Genomic DNA, 26,677 nt, shown 5'->3' on the forward strand with positions numbered 1-26,677 from the left:
GGGTTAAGAAAAAAAGGGGAGGAACAAACAGCACAGACAAAGTAAGACGGAACACCAAGACAACACAGAGCAGAAAGCCAAGGCAAAGCATAGATTAGCATTTGGTCTCATTGGATAGGTTAAAAAGCAACACCACTACATAATTAAATCCTTAAAATTTGATTCACGGGCATGTTGCATCATTTGGATTACTAGTGTTTTTATCAATCAATCTTTAGCATGTTTCTTGGGCTAGTTTATGGCTATAGTGCTTGCATAGCATGGTAATAACCCATACAGCACTAAACCCCAGTTTACTTTTATACTTTCACTTAATTGCCAATGGCTTGAGTACTTCCCCAAATCCTTTCTAAGATACAGCTTGCAAGCTGAACTCTTGATCAATATTCTGAACTGCACGTTGCTGAGCAGAAATTTGATCGACGGTTGCAAAATTTGCCCACACAAGTGGTGGCATGAAGCTTCCTTCCTGCTAATTTCTAGTGCACAGCGTGATTTAAATGCCAAGGCGAGGCACTTCATTTTGGGTTGCAAAATCATGATCATAAGAGACCTTAAGGGAGTATTTTATGGCTCAGGTATTGTATTTTGTTAAAAATGCTCCTGGGTAGAAAGCTTTGTTCAGTGATGGAAACCTGGCCTTGGAATTTGCAGACAGATAATAGAGGTCAAACATAAGAGAAAATTTGCAATGTATGAGCGAATCATTCCAAAGTTCAGAACATTTCATGGAATATTCTGTAACTAAACTGTTACTATTTTTTGAAAGTCCAAACTTGTTCTTTAAGTGCCCCTCCCTTAAATAAATTTAATCACCCTCGAAAAAGGGCCTGATTCCTGCATCCAGCCATTCCATCGAATGCCTTGGCAAACACATTGCCAAAATAGGACAGCCTTGCAACAAACAGAATTATATAAGACTGACAGAAATCATAAATGTACATGGCATCATTCAAATCCTCAAAATATTTGAATGTCATGAAACATATAACATTTGGAGTTTCTGAACTGTCATGAGTGCTTGTTGCTAGAGGAATCTATATTGGACCAATCACTACAAATAATATTTGATGATCCATTTCTTGGGGGAGTATTTTTTTTCTTTTAAAAAAAAATCTGTTGAGATTGCCCAGTGCATCCCGTGCAAGGTTAAACACCAAAGCTGATGTTTCAAAAAAACCTTTGAGACAACCATTTCATGGGTTGCTTGTAGAAGAAGCAGAAGTGTAGCAGAAATATGGAACTTTCCCCTCTTCATAAAAACTGTGGAGGTTAGGGGTCAATTTCATACTACGGTTGATGTAAACGTTTTGTTAGATAAGTGTTTCAAGGAACATGGAGCAAAGTTGGATAAATGCAATTGAGGTACGGATCAGCCATCATCTAATTGAATGGAAAAACAGGGGATTGAATGGCCTTTTCCTATTCCTTAGTCCCTGTCGCTTGCTTTTATTTGTCCCAAGTGTAGCGTAATTTTTTGTTATCTCTTTCCAGTTTTGCTTTTATTTTTAAAGTCAGAAAAATTCTTGAAAACCAAAACCCTCCATGTAAAATTTGAACTAGTTAGAAGTCAGCTTTTAATCTGGGAGCAACTATTGATATCTAAATCAAAACGGGAACCACTGCTGCGCACTCTGGACCATTAGAAAACCCAAACGCATGCTAAAAATTTGAGTGATAAGGTAACAAAGAGGCTGGCTGGGCTGCGATAAGCTGCATGGCCACAGAACAAAGCAAATCTGGTCACCTGTAGTAAAAGTGAGGGTAACTATGCAAGACAAAGATTCACGGGAGTTTGAAGGTGAGGGATGAGCAAAGGGAATGTGAATGCATCCACAAAGCAGTACCAAAAATTACACAGCAGTTAAATCCAATTCATTGTTAATCTATATTAGAACCAAGGGTGCCACAATCCAAGAATCTTACATGACAACAAAACCAGAGTTTGAGAGATTTATAAATTAGGAACATGTACACATAATGAAATATTTTCCCCTGCCCTAACAAGACTTATCACTTCCAGTTATTTAAAGCAGACTTTGCAGTTCTATTTTTCATATATTTGCGGTTTAGTTATTGATACTACAAAGAGGCTTTTCAGTGTAGTACACCCTGAGCCGCAAGATGTTCTTGTGGACAGATAACCCTGCATGCATGCACACAATTCTAGGAGGATGCCATGAGGCAGGGGAGTGCAGACTATAGTTCAAAGTTTCCAGCGTCTCTGCTGCTCCATGATCAGGCAGCTGGAAGCTTTTACTTGTGCTAGATTTTTTCACATGTTAGACATGATACTTTGTCATGTTTGTTGCTCCATAGGCTTGTCTGGAGAGAAACATGGTCCTCTGCGAAACCCCATCTACAGCTCTGTAACATCAGCAGCTCATAAATCAAGCTATTTTGAAAGCCTCAAGATGGACTGTAGTATTTGCTTCACAGGATAAAGTCTTGGAAAGTTTATTATTGGGACTTTATATATTCAGGGTAACCTGCAATACTGCAACTTTTTCTGAGTTGTAATTCTCTCCAACATTTGTGCTGCAGCAAAATGACGACTAAATGCAACTTCCAGAACATTTTACTGTGTTAACTTATAATAAGATTCTGTAAACAGCAAATTCTCTACCATAACAAATGCTCAACAGTGGCAGCTAATCTCTCATCTGTGATTTAACTTAGCAGATCCCTGCAGTTGCTGATTCCAAGTACCAATTTCTCAAAAACAGTTAACTGCAGTTAAATAATTAGTCTCACTATTGTGGCACCCTTAGGCCTAAGCAAACATTGTGTGGTTCCTGTAAAATTTAATTATCTAGCAAATCTTATTCTTAAATGGAGTATCATGCAGACTGTGATTTATAATAATATACCAGAAGCTGCATTGAGACAAAAACAATTATAATTTGGCAGCAGGATTTTATATGCATCTAGGTTACAAGTGATGTAGCAAACTGAACTCTAAGTCACAGAATAATGCTAATAAAAAATCACCAGTGTCATTAACACACAAAGTAAATGCTGTTAACTGATTCCAGTCCTTTATTTTCTTTAGGAGTTTTATAATCAGTCACTTAAAAAGGTAAGTATTCTGAATTCACCAAATGGAAGGGCTCTGAACTTGTCCAGATCGATTTACTATCTGCTTTCAAAAGACCGGGCTGTACCTTAATAAATTTGAGTACAATCCCTGATATCAAACACATATTAACTGGTAGGGGTTTTTTATATAAGGCAAATACATTTACTGGAACCACACTTTCAAAAATTTACTCCATACGTTGAAAATTATTATTGTTCATAGTTATAACCAGACACTGCTTTCTGGTAAAAACTTGGCACTGCTGTGAATTCAACTGTGTCCACATGACCATAAATAAACAAGAAACAACCAATAGGTGGATGAAGAGCATGAACTGACGCCCTCTTGTTGGCTCCCTCATGCACACACACCCAAACTCCTGCCTCACTGCAAGGTTCTGAATGGCACCAGCAAGTTCATTCATCTATCTGTACAATACTCAGGAAACACATACAAACACACACTCTCACTCAAATAACAGCAGTGAATTGATGCACACATCCTGGAAGGAAAAGAGCATTTAATTTAGTTACAATAGCATATGACTTAAAACTTATGTCAAATGGGTATACTCACAAAGAAATAAAACTTCTGGCAGTCAAAACTAAATCAAGCTGGTATGTTTTTGTATAGAGCGACTTATAAAATTAATATAAATTTAAATTTCCCTTCAATAATTACATCCTATAAAAAACATCAAAATGGCAGCATGGTAGCTGCTGAACTGGCAGATTTGCTGCTCACGAGGATACATCCCAATTAGCTGAGTCAAATTTCTAAAGAATTTTGATTAATTTGATTGAGAATGGATGCTAACCATTTGGCTGGATAATTGCAGAGTTGTTTCTTAAAGCTTGGGTAAGATTTGGAGATGACACTGTATGTATGTTTTAAAAGCAAAACAACGGAGAACAGTAACTGGTATCCAATACATCCTGAATTCCTTGCTGGTGCCAATTAAAACCTTGCCTATCATTTTTTTTTCCCGTCCTGCAGCTCATACAGCCACAGCTCTTCACACAAGTACTGCTGAGTTCAACATAGCAACAAAAATAGGCTGACATTAGACAACGTGTTTAAGGTTTGGCTACATCAATTTCAAACAGATTCTCCAACTCAAGAATTGGTAACTGGAAATCTTGGATGACAAACCATGTGCATTAACTGGCTAAATCACCTGATCAACTGAGTCACTAGATATTCCCATTTTATGAGTCCCCTTTAATTGCTACTATTTCATGCTTAAGTAGATGATTTGCCACTATTGGGGGTAAAATTTAAAAATTACACAAAGACATTAAATGCTCAGCAGTCAAGAGTAAAATCAAGGTGGTGTCTCAACTGCCTTTTCTATGATATTAACATAAATATACAATTTTGGATAGCGATTTAGCAATATTGCAAATTTACAAACACTACTAAGCAACTGAAATATTGGTTGATTTAGTCAGCTCTTTGAAGGACTAATGCTAAATGTAGCCATTACTATTTTATTCATGTTTCAATCTCAAGTGATCTACTTATCTAATATGTGATGCAGCACAAGCCTGTTTATTTCATTCCTCCTATAGGCCTGGGTGGTTCTGGATCATCTCCCCAGCTGATTTCAAGTGCCAGCCACCATTAAAGTGAATGGAGCTACTCCTGGACCACTGTGACCTCTCCCATAATCAACATCACATAAAGAGGCTGAGGATGGGATGTTACCTAGGACAGAAAACCTATGCAATGTTGCTACATGAACAAGATTTTAGAACAGCTAACTCAAATATGAGACAATTTTTTTTCAAGCAGAGATAGGTAGAATGAAAAGCAAACAGTGAGCAAGAACTTAAAATGTTACTGACTGCAGCAATCAAAAATATTGCTAATTTTTATATTAACTGTTGTAACAAGTCACCCTACACATGACAAATATTTTCTAATCAGAGACACTTGACAGCGGTTAAGGAAATCATTCATAAAGAATCTGAAATACAATACAATTAATGTGAACAGGTGAATGCCTGTCTGTTCACATCTTCATTCTTTAACTTTCACAACCAAGTGAAAACATAAGCAGTGATTGCCAGGAGCACAAAGAAACAGACAGGCATTTATGACAGCAACTCAACATCAATTCCTCCAATCCAGGTTGCTATTTCAGCTGTTAAAAATTTTAGTCCCCAAACTATAAAACAACCCATGTTAATAATGGTACATACACACGCGGAACAAGCGTTTAGAACAGAATGCAAGTTTTTAGGATCACACTTCAGAGCTGAACAGTAAGGATGCATCTGTAAATTCATTTTCAAAATTACTAAGTTTATGAATACCAACATTTCCAGACACTGAAAACACATCTCCCAGCAGTCTGATTTCCAAAAGGCACCCAAAGTATGACAATACAAAATTCATTACACTCTGACAAAGTCATAGATTTTCACTGCTCCCCCTTTGACTCATAGCCACCGTAAGCCCAAAAACACGTAACCCACAAAAAATCAGCCTGTAAACACTCTTTTGTGCACACTAATCTACACAAGTACATTTAGTATAAACTCCAAAGTATGTGGGACAAAACAAGGACCAAGCTAAATAAATCTCTTATAAATTAAAACCGTAAACTCACAATCATATCCCTCAGTGGGTCCAAATTTATTGGCTTCCATCTCCTATAGCTTTAATTAATCTTACATTTCTAATGTAATTGCATATAAATGAAAAGTATTAAAGCATCACATTTTCCTAAAGTTTCCCTGTAGCCAGGTAATGAACTTGGTTTGTCACTGGGAGGAGAATTTCTTATGTGTCTTTGCCACCCTCCCTTCCTTCCCTCAACTCAACATTTAGCCTCCACTCCTTACCTGTTCTGATAACTGAAATAAGTGGCATCACGAGGGATTGTACACAGCTGTTTTCCATAGCAGCACAATGTCTGAGGAGAGAACTCGTACTGTGAAGAAAAGGCAAAACAATAATATAATGTGATCTACATTTTTTTTGGATGGAATTATTTCAAAGCAGAAACTTCAGCCTTTTCACCTCTACACAACATGTGCAAGGATGATACGGAGTCAGCCAAGATAGGGAGAAAAGACACCAAGCTGTTGCAACATGGAATATAGGCAATACAGCCTTCTCAGGACACCATTAATGCTCTCAGAAACAGACAAGGGGACCTTTCAGAAGTTAGCCATAGGCTCCCAGTATGCTTCATGTATACTAGCTTCATGGTGCAAGAAGTGCAGGGCAGCCTTTTACAGCTGGAAAGTCAGAGTGCCGAATTAGGTCTCCAACGACCAATTAATAACCTGAATGAAGGCTGACCACCATGGCCCACAGACTATGAGAGAATTGATATTAACTATGAGTGTCACTTCAGATGCAGAATAAACACCTACTTGTAGGCATGATGTTGTACATTCCCCACGCTGGGGACAATAGCACATATCTAATATTGCAAGTAAGGAATTTGGGACACTATGAACACTGAGTGGAAGCCAAATTAAAGGATCCGTACATGGAGGCAGTACAGATAAATGGGAAATATCCTGAACAAGGATAGGTGTAAGGCTAGCCATAATGGAAATTGGCTGTGCCTGGATTCCATGATCAGAGACAGACTGAAGTGCGGGGACAAATCCTATTATAACTGTACCCTGTCCTTACAGGCCAAGAGCCATGTAATAAATTATGTGATCATACAGAACACCGTTTGTCTTGTTACATTCTAGAGACCGTATCAAAAAAGAAGCACGAACTGCACTCTCTCGGGCCACCATGTGATATTAACCAATTTAACTGAGCCTATAATGATTGGCGATCGTGAGATTCTCCCTGGCAGAAGAGGAAGACAACCTCTACCAGACTAATGGCTACCAACTGCTCAGGAATACGTGCAAAAGGAGTTAGCACAAATCCCTCACCTTAAGATAAATTGGAATAAATAAACAAAAAATCAGGCCCATGACATTGAACATCTTTGGGAGGTAGAGGCCGATTTAACTAAGAAACACGACCCGGTGCTAACATTTCAAAACTCATACATATGGGCCAATATATGGAGCTGGGGACTGAATGTTAATATTCACCCATGGATTTGGATTATACCCCATATAATAGTGATACTGCAATCACTTTTCTTTAAAGAAAAGTATTAATTCTTTTTACCATTGCAACATGCTACATCAAACATCGACTTAGAAGGTGGCAAGCAGATGGCACTTAGATAAAGAAGAGTTAGTACACTTGAATCATAGAATCCCTACAATGCAGAAGGAGGCCATTCGGCCCATCGAGTCTGCACCGACCACAATCCCACCCGGGCCCTATCCCACACCGCCATACATTTAGCCTAACTAGTTCCCCTGACACTAAGGGGCAATTTAGTATAGCCAATCCACCTAACCTGCACATCTTTAGACTATGGGAGTAAACCGGAGCATCCGGAGGAAACCCACGTAGATACGGGGAGAATGTGCAAACTCCACACAGACAGTGACCCAAGCCACGAATCGAACCAGAGTCCCTGGCACTGTGAGGCAGCAGTGCTAACCACTGTGCCACTTGCTGCAGAATAATTCTCCTGAATCTGAGAATATTACCTTAAAAACATCTATTTAGTGGCCTAATCTTGGGCTAGCCAAGGGCCAAAAGGGGGGATATGTAAAAGGGGGGTTTAAAATAACTTGGGGCTAAAAGACTAACAAATCAGAGTAGATTAATTTAGAGTGAAGTCACAAAGTGCCTGGAATATATCTTACAAAGGTACTGTTTGCATAGATACACATATAACCAGAGAGAGAATTTGGACACGTTTTGAAACATTCTGAATTAAAAGCATATACCTTGGTCAATAGCACAATGCTCTAAGGCATGATGGGACTTAGTCGGGCAAGACAGATGAACTCAGGGCATGGATGGGTACTGTGGGATATTATAGCTATCACTGAAACATAGCTAAGGGACGGACAGGACTGGCAGCTCAGTGTTCCAGGGTACAGATGCTATGGGAAAGATATAACAGGAGGTAAGAGAGGAGAGGGAGTTGCATTTCTGATCAGGGAGAACATCATGGCATTACTGAAAGGGGATACATTCGACGGTTCGCCCACTGCGTCTATATGGGTAGAACTTAAAAATAAGTTTGTACTACAGGCCCCCAAATAGTCAGAGGGAAATTGGGTGCAAATATGTCAAGAGATTACAGATGGCTGCAAGAAAAATAGAGTGGTAATAGTAGGGGACTTTAACTTTCCCAACATTGACTAGGACAGCCATAGCATTCGGGGCTTGGATGGAGAGAAATTTGTTGAGTGTATTCAGGAGGATTTTCTCATTCAATATGTGGATGGCCCAACTGGAGAGGGGGCAAAACTTGACCTCCTTTTGGAAAACAAGGAAGGGCAGGTGACAGAAGTGTTAGTGAGGAATAACTTTGGGACCAGTGACCATAATTCCATTAGTTTTAAGATAGCTATGGAGAATGATAGGTCTGGCCCAAAAGTTAAAATTCTAAATTGGAGTAAGGCTGGTAAGGCTAATTTTGATGATATTAGACAGGAACTTTCAAAAGTTGGATGGGGGAGTCTGTTGGCAGGCAAAGGGATGGCTGGTAGGTGGGAGGTTTTCAAAAGTCCATTAACCAGGGCTCAGGGGAAGCACATTCCTTTTAAAGTGAAGGGCAAGGCTGGTAGAAGTAGGGAACCCTGAATGACTTGGGATATTGAGGCTCTGGTCAAAAAGATGGTATATCACATGCATAAGCAGCTGGGATCAAGTGGATCCCTTGAATATAGAGGTTGTTGGAGTAGAGTTGAGAGAGAAATCAGGAAGGCAAAAAGGGGATACAAGATTGCTTTGTCAGATAAGGCAAAGGAGAATCCAAAGAGCTTCTACAAATACATAAAGGGCAAAACAGTAACTAGGAAGAGAGTAGGGCCTCTTAGGGATCAACAATGTCATCTATGTGCGGATCCACAAGAGATGGGTGAGATCCTAAATGAATATTTCTCATCGGTATTTACTGTTGAGAAAGGCATGGATGTTAGAGAACTTGGGGAAATAAACAATGATGCCTTGAGTGTACATATAACAGAGATGGTGGTGCTGGAAGTCTTAAAGCGCATTAAGGTAGATAAATCCCCGAGATCTGATTAAATGTATCCCGGGACGTTGTGAGAGGCTAGGGAGGAAATTGCGGGTCCCTTAGCAGAGATGTTTGAATCATTGACAGCCACAGGTGAGGTGCCTGAAGATTGGAGGGTGGCAAATGTTGTGCCTTTGTTTGAGAACTGCAGGGAAAAGCCTGGGAACTACAGACCGGTGAGCCTAACATCTGTAGTGGGTAAGTTGTTGGAAGGTATTGTGAGAGACAAGATCTACAGACATTTAGAGAAGCAAGGACTGATTAGGGACAGTCAGCATGGCTTTGCGAGTGAAAACTCACGTCTCATGAATTTTGAGTTTTTTGAAGGGGTAACCAAGAAGGTAGATGAGGGAAGTGCAGTCGATGTTGTCTACATGGACTTTAGCAAAGCCTTTGACAAGTACTGCATGGTAGGTTGTTGTATAAAGTTAAATCTCATGGGATCCAGGGTGAGGTAGCCAATTGGATACAAAATTGGCTTGATAACAGAAGACAGAGGGTGGTCGCGGAGGGTTGTTTTTCAAACTAGAGGCCTGTGACCAGCGGTGTGCCTCAGGGATCGGTGCTGGGTCCACTGTTATTCGTCATTTATATTAATGATTTGGATGAGTATTTAGGAGGCATGGTTATTAAGTTTGCAGACAACACCAAGATTGGTGGCATAGTGGGTGTGAAAAAGGTTATCTAGGATTGCAACGGGATCTTGATCAATTGGGCCAGTGGGCTGATGAATGGCAGATGGAGTTTTATTTAGATAAATGTGAGATGATGCATTTTGGTCGATTGAATTGGGGCAGGACCTGAGTTAATGGTAGGGTGTTGGGGAGAGTTATAGAACAAAGAGATCTAGGGGTACAGGTTCATAGCTCCTTGAAAGTGGAATCAAAGGTGGACAGGGTGGTGAAGGCGGCATTCGGCATGCTTGGTTTCATTGGTCAGAGCGTTGAATACAGGACTTGGGGCGACTTGTTGAAGTTGTGCAAGACATTAGTAAGGCCACATTTGGAATACTGTGTACAGATATGGTCACCCAATTATAGAAAGGATATTATTAAACTAGAAAGAGTGCAGAAAACATTTACTAGGATGCTACCGGGACTTGATAGTTTGAGTTATGAGAGGCTGGGTAGACTGGGACGTTTTTCCCTGGAGCGTAGGAGGCTTAGGGGTGATCTTATAGAGATCTATAAAATAATGAGGGGCATAGATAAGATAGATCGTCAACATCTTTTCCCAAAGTTAGGGTAGAGGGTATAGGTTTGAGGTGAGAGGGGAGAGTTACAAAAGAGTCCGGAGGGGCAGTTTTTTCATTAAGAGGGTGGTGAGTGTCTGGAACAAGCTGCCAGAGACCGTAGTAGAAGCTACAATCTTGTATCCCCTTTTTGCCTTCCTGATTTCTCTCTCATCTTTACTTCAACAAACTCTATATTCAAGGGATCCACTTGATCCCAGCTGCTTATGCCTGACATATACCACCTCCTTTTTGACCAGTCTCAATATCCCGAGTCATTCAGGGTTCCCTACTTCTACCAGCCTTGCCCTTCACTTTGAAAGGAATGTGCTTCCCCCGAGCCCTGGTTAATGGACTTTGAAAGCCTCCCACTTACCAGCCGTTCCTTTGCCTGCCAACAGACTCCCCCAACCAACTTTTGAAAGTTCCTGTCTAATAGCATCAAAATTAGCCTTACTCCAATTTAGAATTTTAACTTTTGAGCCAGACCTATCATTCTCCAATTTTGTCTTTTAAAAAGCATTTAGACAGTTCCATGGATAACATGGGTATAGAGGGATATGGACCAAATGCGAGCAATTGGGACTAGCTTAGTGGTAAAAACTGGGCAACATGGACAAGTTGGGCCTAGGGGCCTGTTTCCATGCGGTAAACCTCTGTGACTGCTAAAGTTCTCAGACAGGTCAAATGAATACACCATACATTATACAAGATAAGGGAAAGTCTAGAGTATCAGGAGTCTGTGAGAAACTCAGAGTTCATGAACTAATCACGCAGTCCCATGCTGTCCAGCAGTAAATGTTATTGGCCAAGATAAATAATCCATACTAATAATGATTGGCTCACACCCGGCTGGGGTGAGCAGAGAGGCGGGCAAATGACTTCTGAAAATTGTACAATTGTAATACTGAGAATGATGTAATTTTAGAGTGATTTTGGATCGCCAACAAAATCACCCTCTCTTGCTGCGTTGAACCAAGCTTGGGAAATAAAGAAACGTCTTTAACCAAGATACTGTCTCCGCAAGTCTTTATATTAGCTGAGCCAGCTTAATGCTTAGTCTCTGTAAAAAGCTCCAACACAGGATAAAGTCATTTGGCTTCACAAATCCATTTTCTTAATCATGATTTGACCTGCTCTACCCTCATGATGTTCCTCAATACCATCTCTCCTCTAGTAACGCATCTAGTTACCCTGTAACCAGACTGAAACTATTCAGTTCAATTGTCTTTATTGGCAGTTTATTCCACACTCCAATTACCATTAAAGATTCCCAATTTCCTAAATTCAACTAGTTTCCACGAGTATTGGAGCCCTTTTGTTTGGGGGACAGTTTGCCCAAGTCAACTCCACCCTACAGCTTCAATCTTTACAGAGAACAGGCTAGCAAATATCCAGAAGCATCTTTTGAAAATGCAAGAGGAAGCGTGTAGGAGCAGAGAACAGGTAAACAAAACTTTATTCAGTAGTTCATGTTGTTGACAAAGGAATACAGATCACTGCATTCCTGTATAGCAATTTTATAGAACTGGTCAAAATCACATGGGATTCGGGGTGGACTGACTTGATGGATACAGAACTGGCTTGGTTATTAAAGACAGAGTAGCAGTGGAAAGGTGTTTTTCAGAATGGAGATCTGTAGCTAGTGGTGTTCCGTAGGGATCAGTGCTAGGACCTCTGTTGTTTGTAGTACATATAAACAATCTTGGAGGAAAATGTGGGTAGTCTGATTAGTAAGTTTGCAGATGACACAAGGATTGATGGAGTTGCTGATGGTGCTGGAGATTATCAGAGGATATAACAGCATATAGATAGATTGTAGACTTGGGCACAGAAATGGCAGATGGAGTTTAATCCAGATAAATCTGAGGTGATGCATTTTGGAGGATTAAGCTTAGGTGTGAATTATACTGTAAATGGCAGAACCCTTAGCAACATTAAAATAGAGGGATCTATTGGTGACCAAGGTGATTAAGAAAGCATATGGCATGCTTGTTTTCATTAGCCGGGGCATTGCCCATGAGAGTTGGAAAATCATGTTGCAGCTATATACACCTTGACTAGGCTGCATTTGGAGTATTGCGTGCAGTTCTGGTCACCACACTTCCAGAAGGACGTGGGAGCATTGGAGAGAGTGCAAAGAAGGTTCACCAGGATGTTGCCTGGTCTTGAGGGTTTTGGCTATGAGGAGAGGTTGAATAAACTAGGATTGCTTTCACTGGAAAGATGGAGGCTGAGGGAAGACCTGATAGAGGTCTACAAAATTATGAGAGGCATAGACTGGGTGGATTGCATTTTCAAAGGGTGGAAGTGTCAATTACAAGGAGGCACAGGTTCAACGTGAGAGGTGGAAAGTTTAAGGGAGATGTGCAGGGAAGTTGTTCACAGAGAAGTGGTGAGTGTCTGGAATGCGCTGCCAGAGGAGATGGTGGAAGCAGGCACATTAGCAACATTTAAGAGACATCTTGATGGGTACACGAATAGGGAAGGAAGAGAGGGATACGGACCAAGTAAGGGCAGAAAGTTTTTTTTAGTTTAGTTAGGGCATCATGATTGGCACAGGCTTGGAGGGCCGGAGGGCCTGTTCTTGTGCTGTACTTTTCTTTGTTCTTTGGTCGACTTCACGATTGTGAAGTGAAAAAGGTGGAAAATAACATGTCATATCAATGAGTGAAGAAACCTAGCAAAAGTCGTGGGGATTTTGTACAAATAATATTCTTTCAGTTACAGCTTAATCAACTAATTTTATTGAAAGCTAAAATTAGTTAACTTTTTAAATAAATAATCTTACCTTCCGTCCACAGCAGTAGCCAAGAGATTGCATGACTGGATCAATTTCTAACTCAAAGACCTCAGCCAATTTTGTACAGTATTTATATACACGTGAAGTCTTGCGGTTGTACAACCATGCATTGTTGAACATCAACCATACATCTTCGACATACTGCCAAGGCTCCTGGTACTGCCCAGTGTCCAGCTTGCGTTTTATTGTTGATAGATCCATAGGATTCTTCACTATGTCAAAATAGTCCTGTAAAGAATATGGAGCGGGATGGGGAGAAAAGAAATAACTTCCATTCAGTAACCAAAGTCACAACACTTGACAGTCTTCAAGGATAACACAATTGCCACTGGAAGTTTCAAACCAAAACCTGAAGCACCATTTTTGTTTTATAGTTTAAGAAACTTGCCTATGGAATTGAAAAAACATTAATCTTTGTCTCCAAATCAGAAGTTTCAAAATGTTTTCTTTCATGGGTGTGGATGTTGCTGGCTAGGCCAGTATTTATTGCTCATTCCTAATTATCCTTGAGAAGGTGATGGTGAGCCGCCTTCTTGAACTGCTGCAGTCCATGTGTAATTACACCACGGTGCTGTTTGATAGGGAGCCAAGGATTTTGATCCAGTGACAGTGAAAGCAGTGGCGTTATAGCTCCAAGTTAGGATAGTTGTGGCTTGGAGGGGAACTTACACGGTGGTGTTCAGTTACTCTTATCCTTAGAGATGTTAGAGGTTGTGGGTTTGGAAGATACTGTCAAAGGAGACTTAGGGAGCTGCTGCAGTACATCTTGTAGACGGTACATACTGCTGCTTCTGTGCATCGGTAGTGGAGAGAGTGAATGTTGAAGGTGGTGGATGGGGTGCCAATGAAGTGGGTTCCTTTGTCTTGGATGGTGTCAAGCTTCTCAACTGTTTTGGAATTGCACTTACCCTGGCAAGTGGAGCGTATTCTATCACACTCCTGATTTGTGCCTTGTAGACAGGCTTTGGAGAGTTATTTGTCACAGAATTCCCAGCCTCTGGCATGCTATTGTAGCCACAGTAATTATATGGCTGGTACAGTTCAGTTTCTGACCAATAGTAATCCTCAGGATGTTGATAGATGGGGATTCAAACATGGCAAATCCCCATTGAATGTCATAGGGAGATGGTTGGATTCTCTCTCGTTGGAGATGGTCATTGTTTGACACGTGGTGCAAATAATTCTTGTCATTAATCAGCCCAAGTCTGAATGTTGCCTGTTTTTTTTCTGTAAATGTACATGGATTACTTCAGTATAAGAGGAATCACAAATGGCACCTAGGACACTACCCTGAGGAGCTCCTGCAGCGATGTGGCCATAACTACACTTTCCTGCCTATCCTTCATAACTCTCAACTCCCAACTCACGTCAATCAAAAATCTGTCTAACTCGGACTTAAATATAATCAATGGCTCAGCCTCCACTGCTTTCTGTGGAAGAGAAGTCCAAGACGAATGATTCTCAGAAGAAACTGCACCTCATCTCTGTCTTAAATGAGACTCTTTACAAACGGTTCCCCCCATTTTTAGACTCCCCCATGAGCGCACACATCCTCTTAGCATCTAACCTTCATGCCTCTTCAGAGTCTTATATGATAAAGATCACTTCTCATTCTTCTAAACTCCAATGAGTATAGGCCCAATCTGCTCAATCCTTCCTCATTTGACAACCCCTTTATGCCAGGGATTAGCCTTGTGAACTTTCTTTAAACTGCTTCCAATGCAAATATATCCTTCATTAAGACCAAAACTGTAAACAGTACTCTAGTTCTCACCAATGCCCAGCAGGACTTCCCTACTTTTATACTCCAACCACCTTGCAATAAAACCAACATTCCATTTGCCTTTCTAATTATTTGCTGTAGCTGCACGTTAACTTATGATTCATGTATAAGGATATCCAAATCCCTCAGTACTGCAGTATTCTGCAATCTCTCTTCATATAAATAATATTCTGTTTTTCTATTCTTTCTGCCAAATTGAACAAGCTCACAATTTTCCATATTATGCTCCATCTGTCAAAAGTTTGCCCACATAATCTATCTCCAACACTTTGCAGATTCTTTGCATATACTTCTCACAATTTGCTTTCCTATCTCTTTGTATCATGAGCAAATTTGACAACAATAAAGTTGGCTCCTCCAGCCAAGTCATTCATATAGATTGTAAACAGTTGAGGCCCCAGCACTGATTTCAGTGGTACTCCACACTTAGTTTGCCAACCTGAAACTCACCCATTTATCCCAGTTCTCTGTTTCCTCTTAGTTAATCAATCCTCTATTTATGTTACATCATCCCTGACATAATTAGCTTTAATCTTTGGCAGTAACCTTTTGTGGCACTCTATTGAATGCCTTTTGGAAACCCAAATACATTACATCTATTGGTTCCCCTTTATCAACCTTGCTTGCTACATCCTCAAAGAGCTCTAATAAATTTGTCAAACACAATTTCCTTTTCTTTCTTTACAAAATACTCTGCCTGATTGTATTATGATTTTTGAAGTGCCCTATTACTATTTACTTAATAATCAGGTATTCTAACTTATACCTGATGATAGATGTTAGACTAAATGGCCTATATAGTTTCCTGCTTCTCTCCTTTCTTGAATAGAGTTGTTACATTTCTAGTTTTTCAATCCGTTGGAACATTTTCAAAATCTAGGGAATTCTGGAAGATTGTAACCAATGCATCCACTGTCTCTGCAGCCACCTCCTTTAACACCCCAGAATGAAGGCCATTCTGGGGACTTGTCAGCCTTTAGTCCTATTAATTTTCCTAGAATTTTTTCTTGTGATCATACTTGTTTTAAGTTCCTCTCTCCCTTTTGCCCCCTGCTTTTCTACTATTTTTGGGATGCTTTTTGTGTCTTCTGTTGTGAAGACAGATACAAAATGCGTGTTCAAAGGGACCAGTGCTTACCTTACTCTTTTCATTTTTATCTATTTATAGAAGCTTTACTTTCTGTTTTACAGTTCTTGCTAGTTTTCTCTCATATTCCAATTTCTCCCTTTATCATTTGTTTAGCCATCCTTTGCTGGCTTCTAAAATTTTCCCAATCCTCTGCCTTTCGACTGACCTTTGCAGCATTGTACATCTTTCAATTTGATACCATCGTTAATGTCTCCAGTTAGCCACAATGGTGCAACCTTCTTCTAGAGCTTTTCTTTCTCAATGGAATATATTTCTGCCAAGTTACTAAACATCTCCTTAAATGTCTGCCATTGCTTCTCTACCTTCTTACCTTTTAACCTGTTTTACCAGTTTACTTTAGCCAATTCTGTCATGAAGTCTTGATTTACACTCTGTCCTACAGCGTAGCTAGTGTCAGGGTGCCTTAAAACACTCCCAGCAGTGTTTGGTTTCCTTTGCTAATTCTTATCCCCATCCAAACTGATTCTACATTTTGATCTCCCACGCCAAGATAATTCCTTCCTACTGTACTGATCTTGTTCTCAATTAACAGAGCAATCCCACCTCCTTTTTTTTTATCCTTCCAAAATGTCAAATATCCATAAATGTTTATGTCCCAACAGTAGTCACTTTGCAACCATGTATCTGCAATGACTATCACACCAATTTATTATATTTATAGGATCGCTAGAACATAGGAGTAGTAGGATATTCAGCTCATCGAGCCTGCTCTACCATTCAATATGAGCATGGCTGATCATCCACGTCAATGTGTTTGCCTCCAAACGATCCCCATATCCCTTCATGTTGCTGGCATTTAGAAATCTGTCAATCTCTGTTTTAAATATAATCAATGACTGGGCTTCCACACCACACCGGGACAGAGAATTCAAAGAGTGACAACGCTGAGCAAAATGATTTCTCATCATCTCAGTACCAAATTGCAATTGTGTCCCCTGGTTCTAGATTCCCCATGATGTGGAGATGCTGGCGTTGGACTGGGGTAAACACAGTAAGAAGTCTCACAACACCAGGTTAAAGTCCAACAGGTTTATTTGGTAGCAAAAGCCACTAGCTTTCGGAGCGCTGCTTCTTCATCAGGCGAGTGGGATTTCAGTTCACAAACAGGGCATATAAAGACACAAACTCAATTTACAAAATAATGGTTGGAATGCGAGTCTTTACAGGTAATCAAGTCTTAAAAGTACAGACAATGTGAATGGAGAGAGGGTTAAGCACAGGTTAGAGAGATGTGTATTGTCTCCAGCCAGGACAGTTACTGAGATTTTGCAAGCCTAGGCAAGTCGTGGGGGTTACAGATAGTGTGACATGAACCCAAGATCATGGTTGAGCCCGCCCTCATGTGTGCGGAACTTGGCTATCAGTCTCTGCTCAGCGATTCTACGTTGTCGTGAAGGCCGCCTTGGAGTACGCTTACCTGAAGATCAGAGGCCGAATGCCCGTGACCGCTGAAGTGTTCCCCAACAGGAAGAGAACACTCTTGCCTGGTGATTGTTGAGCGGTGTTCATTCATCCGTTGTCTGCATGGTCTCCCCAATGTACCATGCCTCGGGACATCCTTTCCTGCAGCGTATCAGGTAGACAACGTTGGCCGAGTTGCAAGAGTATGTACCGTGTACCTGGTGAATGGTGTTCTTACGTGAGGTGATGGCATCCGTGTCGATGATCCAGCATGTCTTGCACTGGCAGGGTTGTGGGGTGTCGTGGTCACTGTTCTCCTGCAGGCTAGGTAGTTTGCTGCGGACAACAGTCTGTTTGAGGTTGTGCGGTTGTTTGAAGGCAAGAAGTGGGGGTGGCCTTGGCGAGATGTTAGTCTTCAATGACATGTTGAAGGCTCCGGAGAAGATGTCGTAGCTTCTCTGCTCTGGGGAAGTACTGGACGACGAAGGGTACTCTGTCCGCCATGTCCTGTGTTTGTCTTCTGAGGAGGTCGGTGCAGTTTTTCGCTGTGGCGTGTCGGAACTGTCGATCGATGAGTCGAGCGCCATATCCTGTTCTTATGAGGGCATCTTTCAGCGCCTGGAGGTGTCTGTTTGGATCCTCCTCATCTGAGCAGATCCTGTGTATACGGAGGGCTTGTCTGTAGGGGATGGCTTCTTTAACGTGTTTAGGGTGGAAGCTGGAGAAGTGGAGCATCGTGTGGTTATCCGTGGGCTTGCGGTACAGTGAAGTGCTGAGGTGACTGGCCTTGATGGAGATGTGTGTGTCCAAGAATGCAACCGATTCTGGAGAGTAGTCCATGGTGAGTCTGATGGTGGGATGGAACTTGTTGATGCCATCATATAGTTGTTTCAGTGATTGTTCACCATGAGTCCAAAGGAAGAAAATGTCATCAATGTATCTAGCGTATAGCATCGGTTGAAGGTCCCGTGCGGTGAAGAGGTCTTGTTCGAACCTGTGCATGAAGACGTTGGCATATTGAGGTGCGAATTTGGTCCCGATGGCTGTTCCGTGTGTCTGGATGAAGAACTGGTTGTTGAAGGTGAAGACATTGTGGTCCAGGATGAAGCGGATGAGTTGTAAAATTGCATCTGGAGATTGGCAGTTGTCGGCGTTGAGTATTGAGGCAGTTGCAGCAATGCCATCGTCGTGGGGGATGCTGGTGTAGAGTGCTGAGACATCCATTGTGACGAGGAGTGCTTCTGGTTCAACTGCTCCATGTGTGCTGAGTTTCTGTAGGAAGTCCGTAGTGTCGCGACAAAAGCTGGGGGTTCTTTGTACAATGGGTTTCAGGATGCCCTCGACGTAGCCGGAGAGGGTCTCGCATAGGGTCCCATTGCCCGATACAATGGGATGGCCGGGTGTGTTTGCCTTGTGTATCTTTGGGAGGCAGTAGAGATCTCCAATGCGGGGAGTACGTGGGATGAGAGCACACAGGGTAATCCATTCTGTTCATTATGACGATGGCCCCTCCTCGACTCCCCAACCAGGGGAAAAATCTTATCTGCATCTACGCTGTCTATTCTTTTAAGTATTTTGTAGGTTTCAATTTGTTCACCTCTCATTCTTCGAAACTCTGGGAAATATAGGCCCCAATCTCTCTTCAGGAGAGTCCCTGCCATTCCAGGAACAAATCTGTTCAACCCTCACTGTACTTCCTCTATGGCAATAATATCCTTCTGAAGGTAAGGGGACCAAAACTATATACAATACACCAGGTTCTGTACAACTGAAGAACAACTTCACTACTCATGTACCCAAATCCTCTTCTGATAAAGGCTAACACACCATTCGACTTCCTAATTGTTTGCTGTAACTGTATGTTACCTTTCAGTGACATATTGAGGACACCCTGGTTCCTTTGTACATCTACATTTTCCAGTCTCTCACCATTTAATACTCTACTCATTTGTTCCTCCTATCAAAGTGGATAACCTCACATTTTTCCACAGGATATTCAAACTGCCATGTTCTTGTCCACTCACTAATTTTGTTCAAATCCTCTTGAAGCTGCTTTGCATCTTCCTCGCAACATACATTCCCTGGTAGCTTTGTGTCATTTCAAAAGCTGTGTGTATCAAAGTAAGGAGTCTTTAAATCTGTCTTTTTACATTTTCCCCTGCAGCAGATCTTACTTTATTGGTGCACTCTTATGTTTGTACATTCTGTACCTTCCTATCACACACTACCCGCATCACCACCCCACACTACTGTCTTGTCCTTTTCATTTAACTTTCCAAACCTTCCTTCCCCACCCCCACTATTAGTTTAAAATACTTTGTTATACAATTTGAATATATACAGGCCGCAGCATGATTCAGGTGAAGGCCATCCCAACAATAAAGTTCCCTCTTTCCGCAATACCAGGGTCCGTGTCCTATGAATCGAAACCCATTTCTCCCACAACAATCTTTCAGCCACACATTCAAGTCTCATCTTATTTACCCTATGCCAATTTGCTCGTGGCTTGGTAACCCAGAGATTATCTTTGTGGTTCTGCTTTTTAATTCAGCCCCTCACAACTTGTACACCCTCAGCAGAATCTCTTTCTTAGTCCTACCTATGATGTTGGTACCCATGTGGACCACAACACTGACTCATTCCCTCCAACCCTGGTACTGGCAAGAAACAGAGTCTTCGGATCTCTCACTCTCGGCTGCAGAAAGAGGCTGTCTATCCTCCTAATTATGCTGTGTACTAATGCAATTATATTCCCTTTTTCTACCCTCTACTTGGATGACCTTCTGCACCACGGTGCCATGGTTAGTATCCACAAGTTGGAGACACTTACCGATGTGGTTGTTATGGACCATACTGGTATCCAACTTCTCCCACATGCGACAGCTGCAACACATCACCTTTCATGCCATGCACGCTTGTTTGGTTTTTATTTAACTAATTAGATTTAAAAATCACTCAACATTATATAATGGAGTTTAACTAGTTATGCCATGAATGTATTTCCCCAGAACTGGTTTAACCTACTGTAAGAAGTTTAACAACACCAGGTTAAAGTCCAACAGGTTTATTTGGTAGCAAAAGCCACACACAAATAAACCTGTTGGACTTTAACCTGGTGTTGTTAAACTTCTTACTGTGTTTACCCCAGTCCAACGCCGGCATCTCCACATCATAATTAACCTACTGTCCCAGTTTAGAGGGTTAAAAAAATCTTAAAATGCATTATTCATCTACCCTTTCACACCTAATTAATGCCTCCGGGCTTCAATTCTCGGGTGTCGCTGTCTCCCTCTCATGAACCACTTATTTTTGTAAAAGACTAGAACAGCACCTCCTCCCTCACTGCACTGAACTCTCAGATTTAAGCACCGAGTCTTGCTGCACTTGGGCCTGAGCTGCCACCTTCTGGTGACTTACTTTGTGTGCGCTAAACTATTGGCTCAGATTCCAGTCAGACAAGTCAGCCACTGTTGGTTAGGAAATCAGTTCTAACTAGTTACCAACTATCTTGCTGGCACCTCTCGGCACAGCCCTTGCTTACCACTTACTAAAACTACCACCTTCTTGTTTCTGAATTTCTTCATTACTCAAAATATTTTGACTCTTTAGACCACTCCCCTAGATGGGCCCTATCTCCATTTGTTCCAGACATCACTCTCATTTGCCTTTGTATCTAGATAAAGTTATAGAATGCATGGGGATTTCAGCTACTTGTCTAATCTTAAGTACAGTAAGAAGTTTAACAACACCAGGTTAAAGTCCAACAGGTTTATTTGGTAGCAAAAGCCACACAAGCTTGTGTGGCTTTTGCTACCAAATAAACTGTTGGACTTTAACCTGGTGTTGTTAAACTTCTTACTGTGTTTACCCCAGTCCAACGCCGGCATCTCCACATTAATCTTAAGTAGGCAGAACACGAGACTAGAGTCAACAATCTCACTTTAGTTGTCAAAGGTATCTGTTGAACAGTGGAAGAGCAAATAGTAGCAGGTAATGCTGTTTTATTGTAGTCTTCATTCAGCTTAATCAATTGAACCAGTAGAAAATAGCTTGTGACTGCTGCAATATGCTTACACAATGATTCCTTTCTTTTTCATATCATCTATGATGGGGAGATGCCGGCGTTGGACTGGGGTGGGCACAGTAAGAAGTCTCACAACACCAGATTAAAGTCCAACAGGTTTATTTGGTGTAACGAGCTTGCGGAGTGCTGCTCCTTCATCAGGTGAGGAGCAGCACTCTTGATGAAGGTGCAGCGCTCCGAAAGCTCGTGATACCAAATAAACCTGTTGGGCTTTAACTTGGTGTCATGAGACTTCTTACTCTTATCATCTATGGAAGCTATCATGTCTGACTATCGCTTTTCAAAAACTTCAGACTCTCGGATTTGAACAAGGCAGACTGATAAGTTTAAGAACAGTAGTAGACTATTTGGCTCTTCCAAGTCTGTTCCACCACTCAACATCATGGCTGATCTGCTTGTGGTCTCAGTTCCACTTTCCTGTCTACACCCCATAACACTGGACACCCCTGCCTAACAAAAATCTGTCCGACTGCCTCAAATAGATTTAAAGACCCAACCTCCACTACTTTCTGGAGAAGAGATTGCCACACACAGACGACCATTTGGGAGAAAAAGCTTACCTTCATCTCAGACTTAAAAGGGGAGGCTTCTTATTTTGAAACTATGTCCCCTAGTATTAGTCTCGCCCACAAAAAGAAACATCCTTCAGATATCCACGCTGTCAAGTCTCCTCAGGATCTTATATATTTCAATAAGATCACCTCTCATTCTTCTAAACTTCAATGGATATAGGTCTAACCTGTTCAACTTAACATCCACCAGTTCCCCTTTATCCATCTTAAATGTTACTTCATCAAAAAACTCAAAACAGATTAGTTAAACTCGATTCCCCTTTCACAAAACCATGTTGATTTCACCTGATCCCATTCTGATATTCTAAGTATTCTTCTGTAACCTCCTTAATAATGGGTTCTAGTACTTTTGCTGTGACATATGTTAGACTAACTGGCCTAACATCCCCTCCTTTCTAGAATAAAGGTGTTAAGTTAGCTATTTTCCAATCCACTGGAACCATTCCAGAAATTAAGCAATTTTGTAAGATTATAACCAATGCACCTGCGATCTGTGCCATGACTTCTTTTCAGACCCTAGGATGCAGACTAATACAGCTGTTAAATCACCAGGGCCTAATAATCTACAACCCAGGGTACGACAAGAGGCGACTATGAAAATAGTGGATGCACTGGTTGCCATCTTCCAAAATTCTGTAGATTCCATTAGATGGTTTGGTTCCCCCATCTCAGACTCCAGGCACCAAACTGAATAAGGTTTGTAATGGCTGTCAAATTAAGCAGGGACATGATTTCTATGAGTGCAGCTGATGCTTATTTTATTATGTGCTGAGAGAGAATTAAAGTTAACATCATGGTAAATATTAACTTTTATCACATTCTGTTGCTTTTATTTTCATGTTACTCATGTTCACTGATCTAGGTCCCAGCTTATTCCACCATTTTAAGCATGAAGTTTTATTGCAAGCATATTATAGGAACCCAAGCTGGTTTTGGTTGTTTTGTTACATAATTGATTTCAACTACAAACACTTTTAATCAACTCTTCTTCACTTTGATCTTCATTATTGTACAGTGTCAAGCCAAGCAAAATGAATTCCTATTTAACACCTCACAACTGCAAAACTGAACGTGTTTCAATAACCTTCCCTCAAAATAAAAGCTGCGTTTATCCCCAGAGCTACTGTAGTATAGCCACTGCCCATTAAAAGCTCTGCCAATGTTTTAAAGTGTGCTTAATTGTTTAAAGTTTATTTATTAATATCACAAGTAGGCTTACATTAACACTGCAATGGAGTTACTGTGAAAATCCTCTAGTCACCACACTCCGGAGCCTGTTCGGGTACACTGAGGAGAATTTAGCATGGCCAACCCACCTAACCAGTACGTCTTTCAGACTGTGGGAAGAAATTGGAGCAGCCGGCGGAAACCATGCAGACACGGAGAACGTGCAGACTCCAAGCTGGGTCCCTGGTCCCGTGACGATGCCGTGCTAACTACTGTGCCATGGTGCATTGCAGCATACAGATAACTATGTTTAAAAATTACTTGATAGTAATCTAGTAGGACACCCCATAATAGCCTACCCTGTCAGTAGAGGGCACATCTTTCAGGTTTAAAGTATCAAGCGCTTAGGTTTTAAGTTTGAATCCCTTGAATGGACCATCACATTACACCCAACTGCTAAAAATGTGTGGTATATAACATACTGTGTTAAATTATGGATCAATGTGACAAAAATACAGAAAATAAAGGAAATATAACAGATCTATTGGCATCTGAAAAGAGAAAGATAGATTAGCCAATCTTCCATCTAAATCATTAACCCGTTTCCTCTTCTTAGGTGCTGACAAACCTGCCATACAATTCCAATTTTTAGTTCAATTTCCATTCCATTCCCAGTAGCAATCAGAATTGTTGGTTTCTATAATAACATGCAACTAAAATGACAGTTAATTTGGCATTTATTTTTGAAGTTGTAAGGCAGCGGTACAGGAATGGAGTCATGTAATTTAAGTACTAAAAAGTTATGAGTATGAGAATAGGTTTGTTGTTTTATTCACTCTGAAACCAAGGTATCTCAGGATGATTAGAAAAAGCACAATCAATTTTGCTCACCCATTGTTGCTTTGTTCCCAATACTTTGTAAAATAAGAAAAGTTGGAAGTATATCATTCCTAAAGTGGTCTTATCAGGCCGCAATGCACTGCAATTAGTTAAATATTACCAGTTCAGTAAGCTTTAAGGTACTGATGGATAAAGATAAGTGTAGTAGCCCTCAAGTTAAGGTGCTAAATTGGGGGAAGGCTAATTACAACAACATTAGGCAGGAACTGAAGAATGTAGATTTGGGGGCAGGTGTTTGAGGGCAAATCAACATTTGGCATGTGGGAGGCTTTCTAGTGTAAGTTGATAGGGATTCAGGACCGACATGTTGCTGTAAGGATGAAGGATAAGTGTGGCAAGTTTTGGGAACCTTGGATAACGAGAGATATTGCGAGCGTAGTCAAAGAGAAAAAGGAAGCATTTGTCAAAGCTAGGCGGCTGGGAACACACGAAGCAAGTGTGGAATACAAGGAAAGTAGAAAGAAACTTAAGCAAGGAGTAAGGGCTAAAAAGGGTCTGAAAAAGCATTGGCTACCAGGATTAAGGAAAAACCCAAAGCTTTTTTAAAATATATATATATGTAAAGAGCAAGAGGGTAGCAGGGAGAGGGTTGACCCACTCGAGGACAAGGGAGGGAATCTGTGCGTGGAGCCAGAGGAAATGGGCGAGGTATTAAATGAGTACTTTGCGTCAGTATTCACCAAAGAGAAGGACTTAGTGGATGATGAGTCTGGGAAAGGATGTGTAGATAGTTTGAGTCATGTTGAGATCAAAAAGGTGGTGGTATTGGGGTTCTTGAGAAACATTAAGGTAGACAAGTCTCCAGGGCCTGATGGGATATACCCCAGAATACTGAGAGAGGCAAGGGAGGAAATTGCTGGGGCCTCGAGAGAAATCTTTGTATCCTCACTGGCTACAGGGGAGGTCGCAGAGGATTGGAGAATAACCAATGTTGTTCCTTTGTTTAAGAAGGGTAGCAAGAATAATCCAGGTAATTACAGGCCGGTGAGCTTTACATCAGTGGTAGGGAAATTATTGGAGAGGATTCTTCGAGATAGGATTTATTCCCATTTGGAAATAAGTGGACGTATTAGTGAGAGGCAACATGGTTTTGTGAAGGGGAGGTCGTGTCTCACGAACTTGATCGAGTTTTTCAAGGAAGCGACAAAGATGATTGATGAGGGTAGGGCAGTGGATGTTGTCTACATGGACTTCAGTAAGGCCTTTGACAATGTCCCTCATGGCAGACTGGTGCAGAAGGTGAAGTTGCATGGGATCAGAGGTGAGCTGGCAAGGTGGATACAAAACTGGCTCGGTCAAAGAAGACAGAAGAAGGATGCGTTTCTGAATGGAGCGCTGTGACAAGTGGTGTTCCTCAGGGATCAGTGCTGGGACCTTTGCTGTTTGCAATATATATATATAAATGATTGGGAGGAAAATGTAACTGGATTGGTTAGTAAGTTTGCAGATGACACAAAGGTTGGTGGATTTGCGGATAGCCATGAGGATCAGCAGAGGATACAGCAGGATATAGATCAGTTGGAGACTTGGGCGGAGAGATGGCAGTTGGAGTTTAATCCAGACAAATGTGAGATAATGCATTTTGGAAGGTCTAATACAGATAGGAAATATACAGTAAATGGCAGAACCCTTAAGAGTATTGATAGGCAAAGGGATCTGGGTGTACAGGTACACAGGTCACTGAAAGTGGCAATGCAGATGGAGAAGGTAGTCAAGAAGGCATACGGCATGCTTGCTTTAATCAGCCGGGGTATTGAGTTTAAAAATTGGCAAGTCATGTTGCAGCTTTATAGAACCTTAGTTAGGCCGCACCTGGAATATAGTGTTCAATTCTGGTCGCCACATTAGCAGAAGGATGTGGAGGCTTTGGAGAGGGTACAGAAAAGATTTACCAGGATGTTGCCTGGTATGGATGACATTAGCTATGAGCAGAGGTTGGTGAAACTTGGTTTGTTCTCACTGGAGTGACGGAGGTTGAGGGGAGACCTGACAGAAGTCTACAAGATTATGAGAGGCATGGACAGAGTGGATAGTCAGAAGCTTTTTCCCAGGATGGAAGAGTCAATTACTAGGGGGCATAGGTTTAATGTGCGAGGGGCAAGGTTTAAAAGAGATGTACGAGGCAGATTTTTTACACAGGGAGTGGTGGGTGCCTGGAACTCGTTGCTCGGGGAGGTAGTGGAAGTGGATACGGTAGTGACTTTTAAGGGGCATCTTGACAAGTACATGAATGAGATGGGAATAGAGGGATATGGTCCCTGGAAGGGTAGGGGGTTTTAGTTAAGTCGGGCAGCATGGTCAGTGCAGACTTGGAGGGCCGAAGGGCCTGTTCCTGTGCTGTAATTTTCTTTGTTCTTGTTGTAGATGATTGAAA

General features: G+C 41.3%; 1 protein-coding gene across 7 annotated transcripts in view; it reads right to left on the reverse strand.

The window, feature by feature from the left end:
• crebbpb (CREB binding lysine acetyltransferase b) overlaps window positions 1-26,677 on the reverse strand; it is a 153,755-nt gene that overhangs the window by 40,495 nt on the left and 86,583 nt on the right. For all 7 annotated transcript variants that reach the window (XR_013500682.1, XM_078240494.1, XM_078240493.1 and 4 more), the window contains exons 18-19: window positions 13,235-13,474; window positions 5,929-6,017 (exon numbers count right to left, since the gene is read on the reverse strand). Coding sequence is in view for 6 of the 7 variants with exons in the window: in XM_078240494.1 (XP_078096620.1) it covers window positions 5,929-6,017; window positions 13,235-13,474 (329 nt within the window). In the remaining variant the exon portion in view is untranslated. The remainder of the gene's footprint in view (window positions 1-5,928; window positions 6,018-13,234; window positions 13,475-26,677) is intronic.

This window comes from Mustelus asterias, chromosome 23, assembly GCF_964213995.1.
Source record: "Mustelus asterias chromosome 23, sMusAst1.hap1.1, whole genome shotgun sequence".
Taxonomy (NCBI): Eukaryota; Metazoa; Chordata; class Chondrichthyes; order Carcharhiniformes; family Triakidae; genus Mustelus; species Mustelus asterias.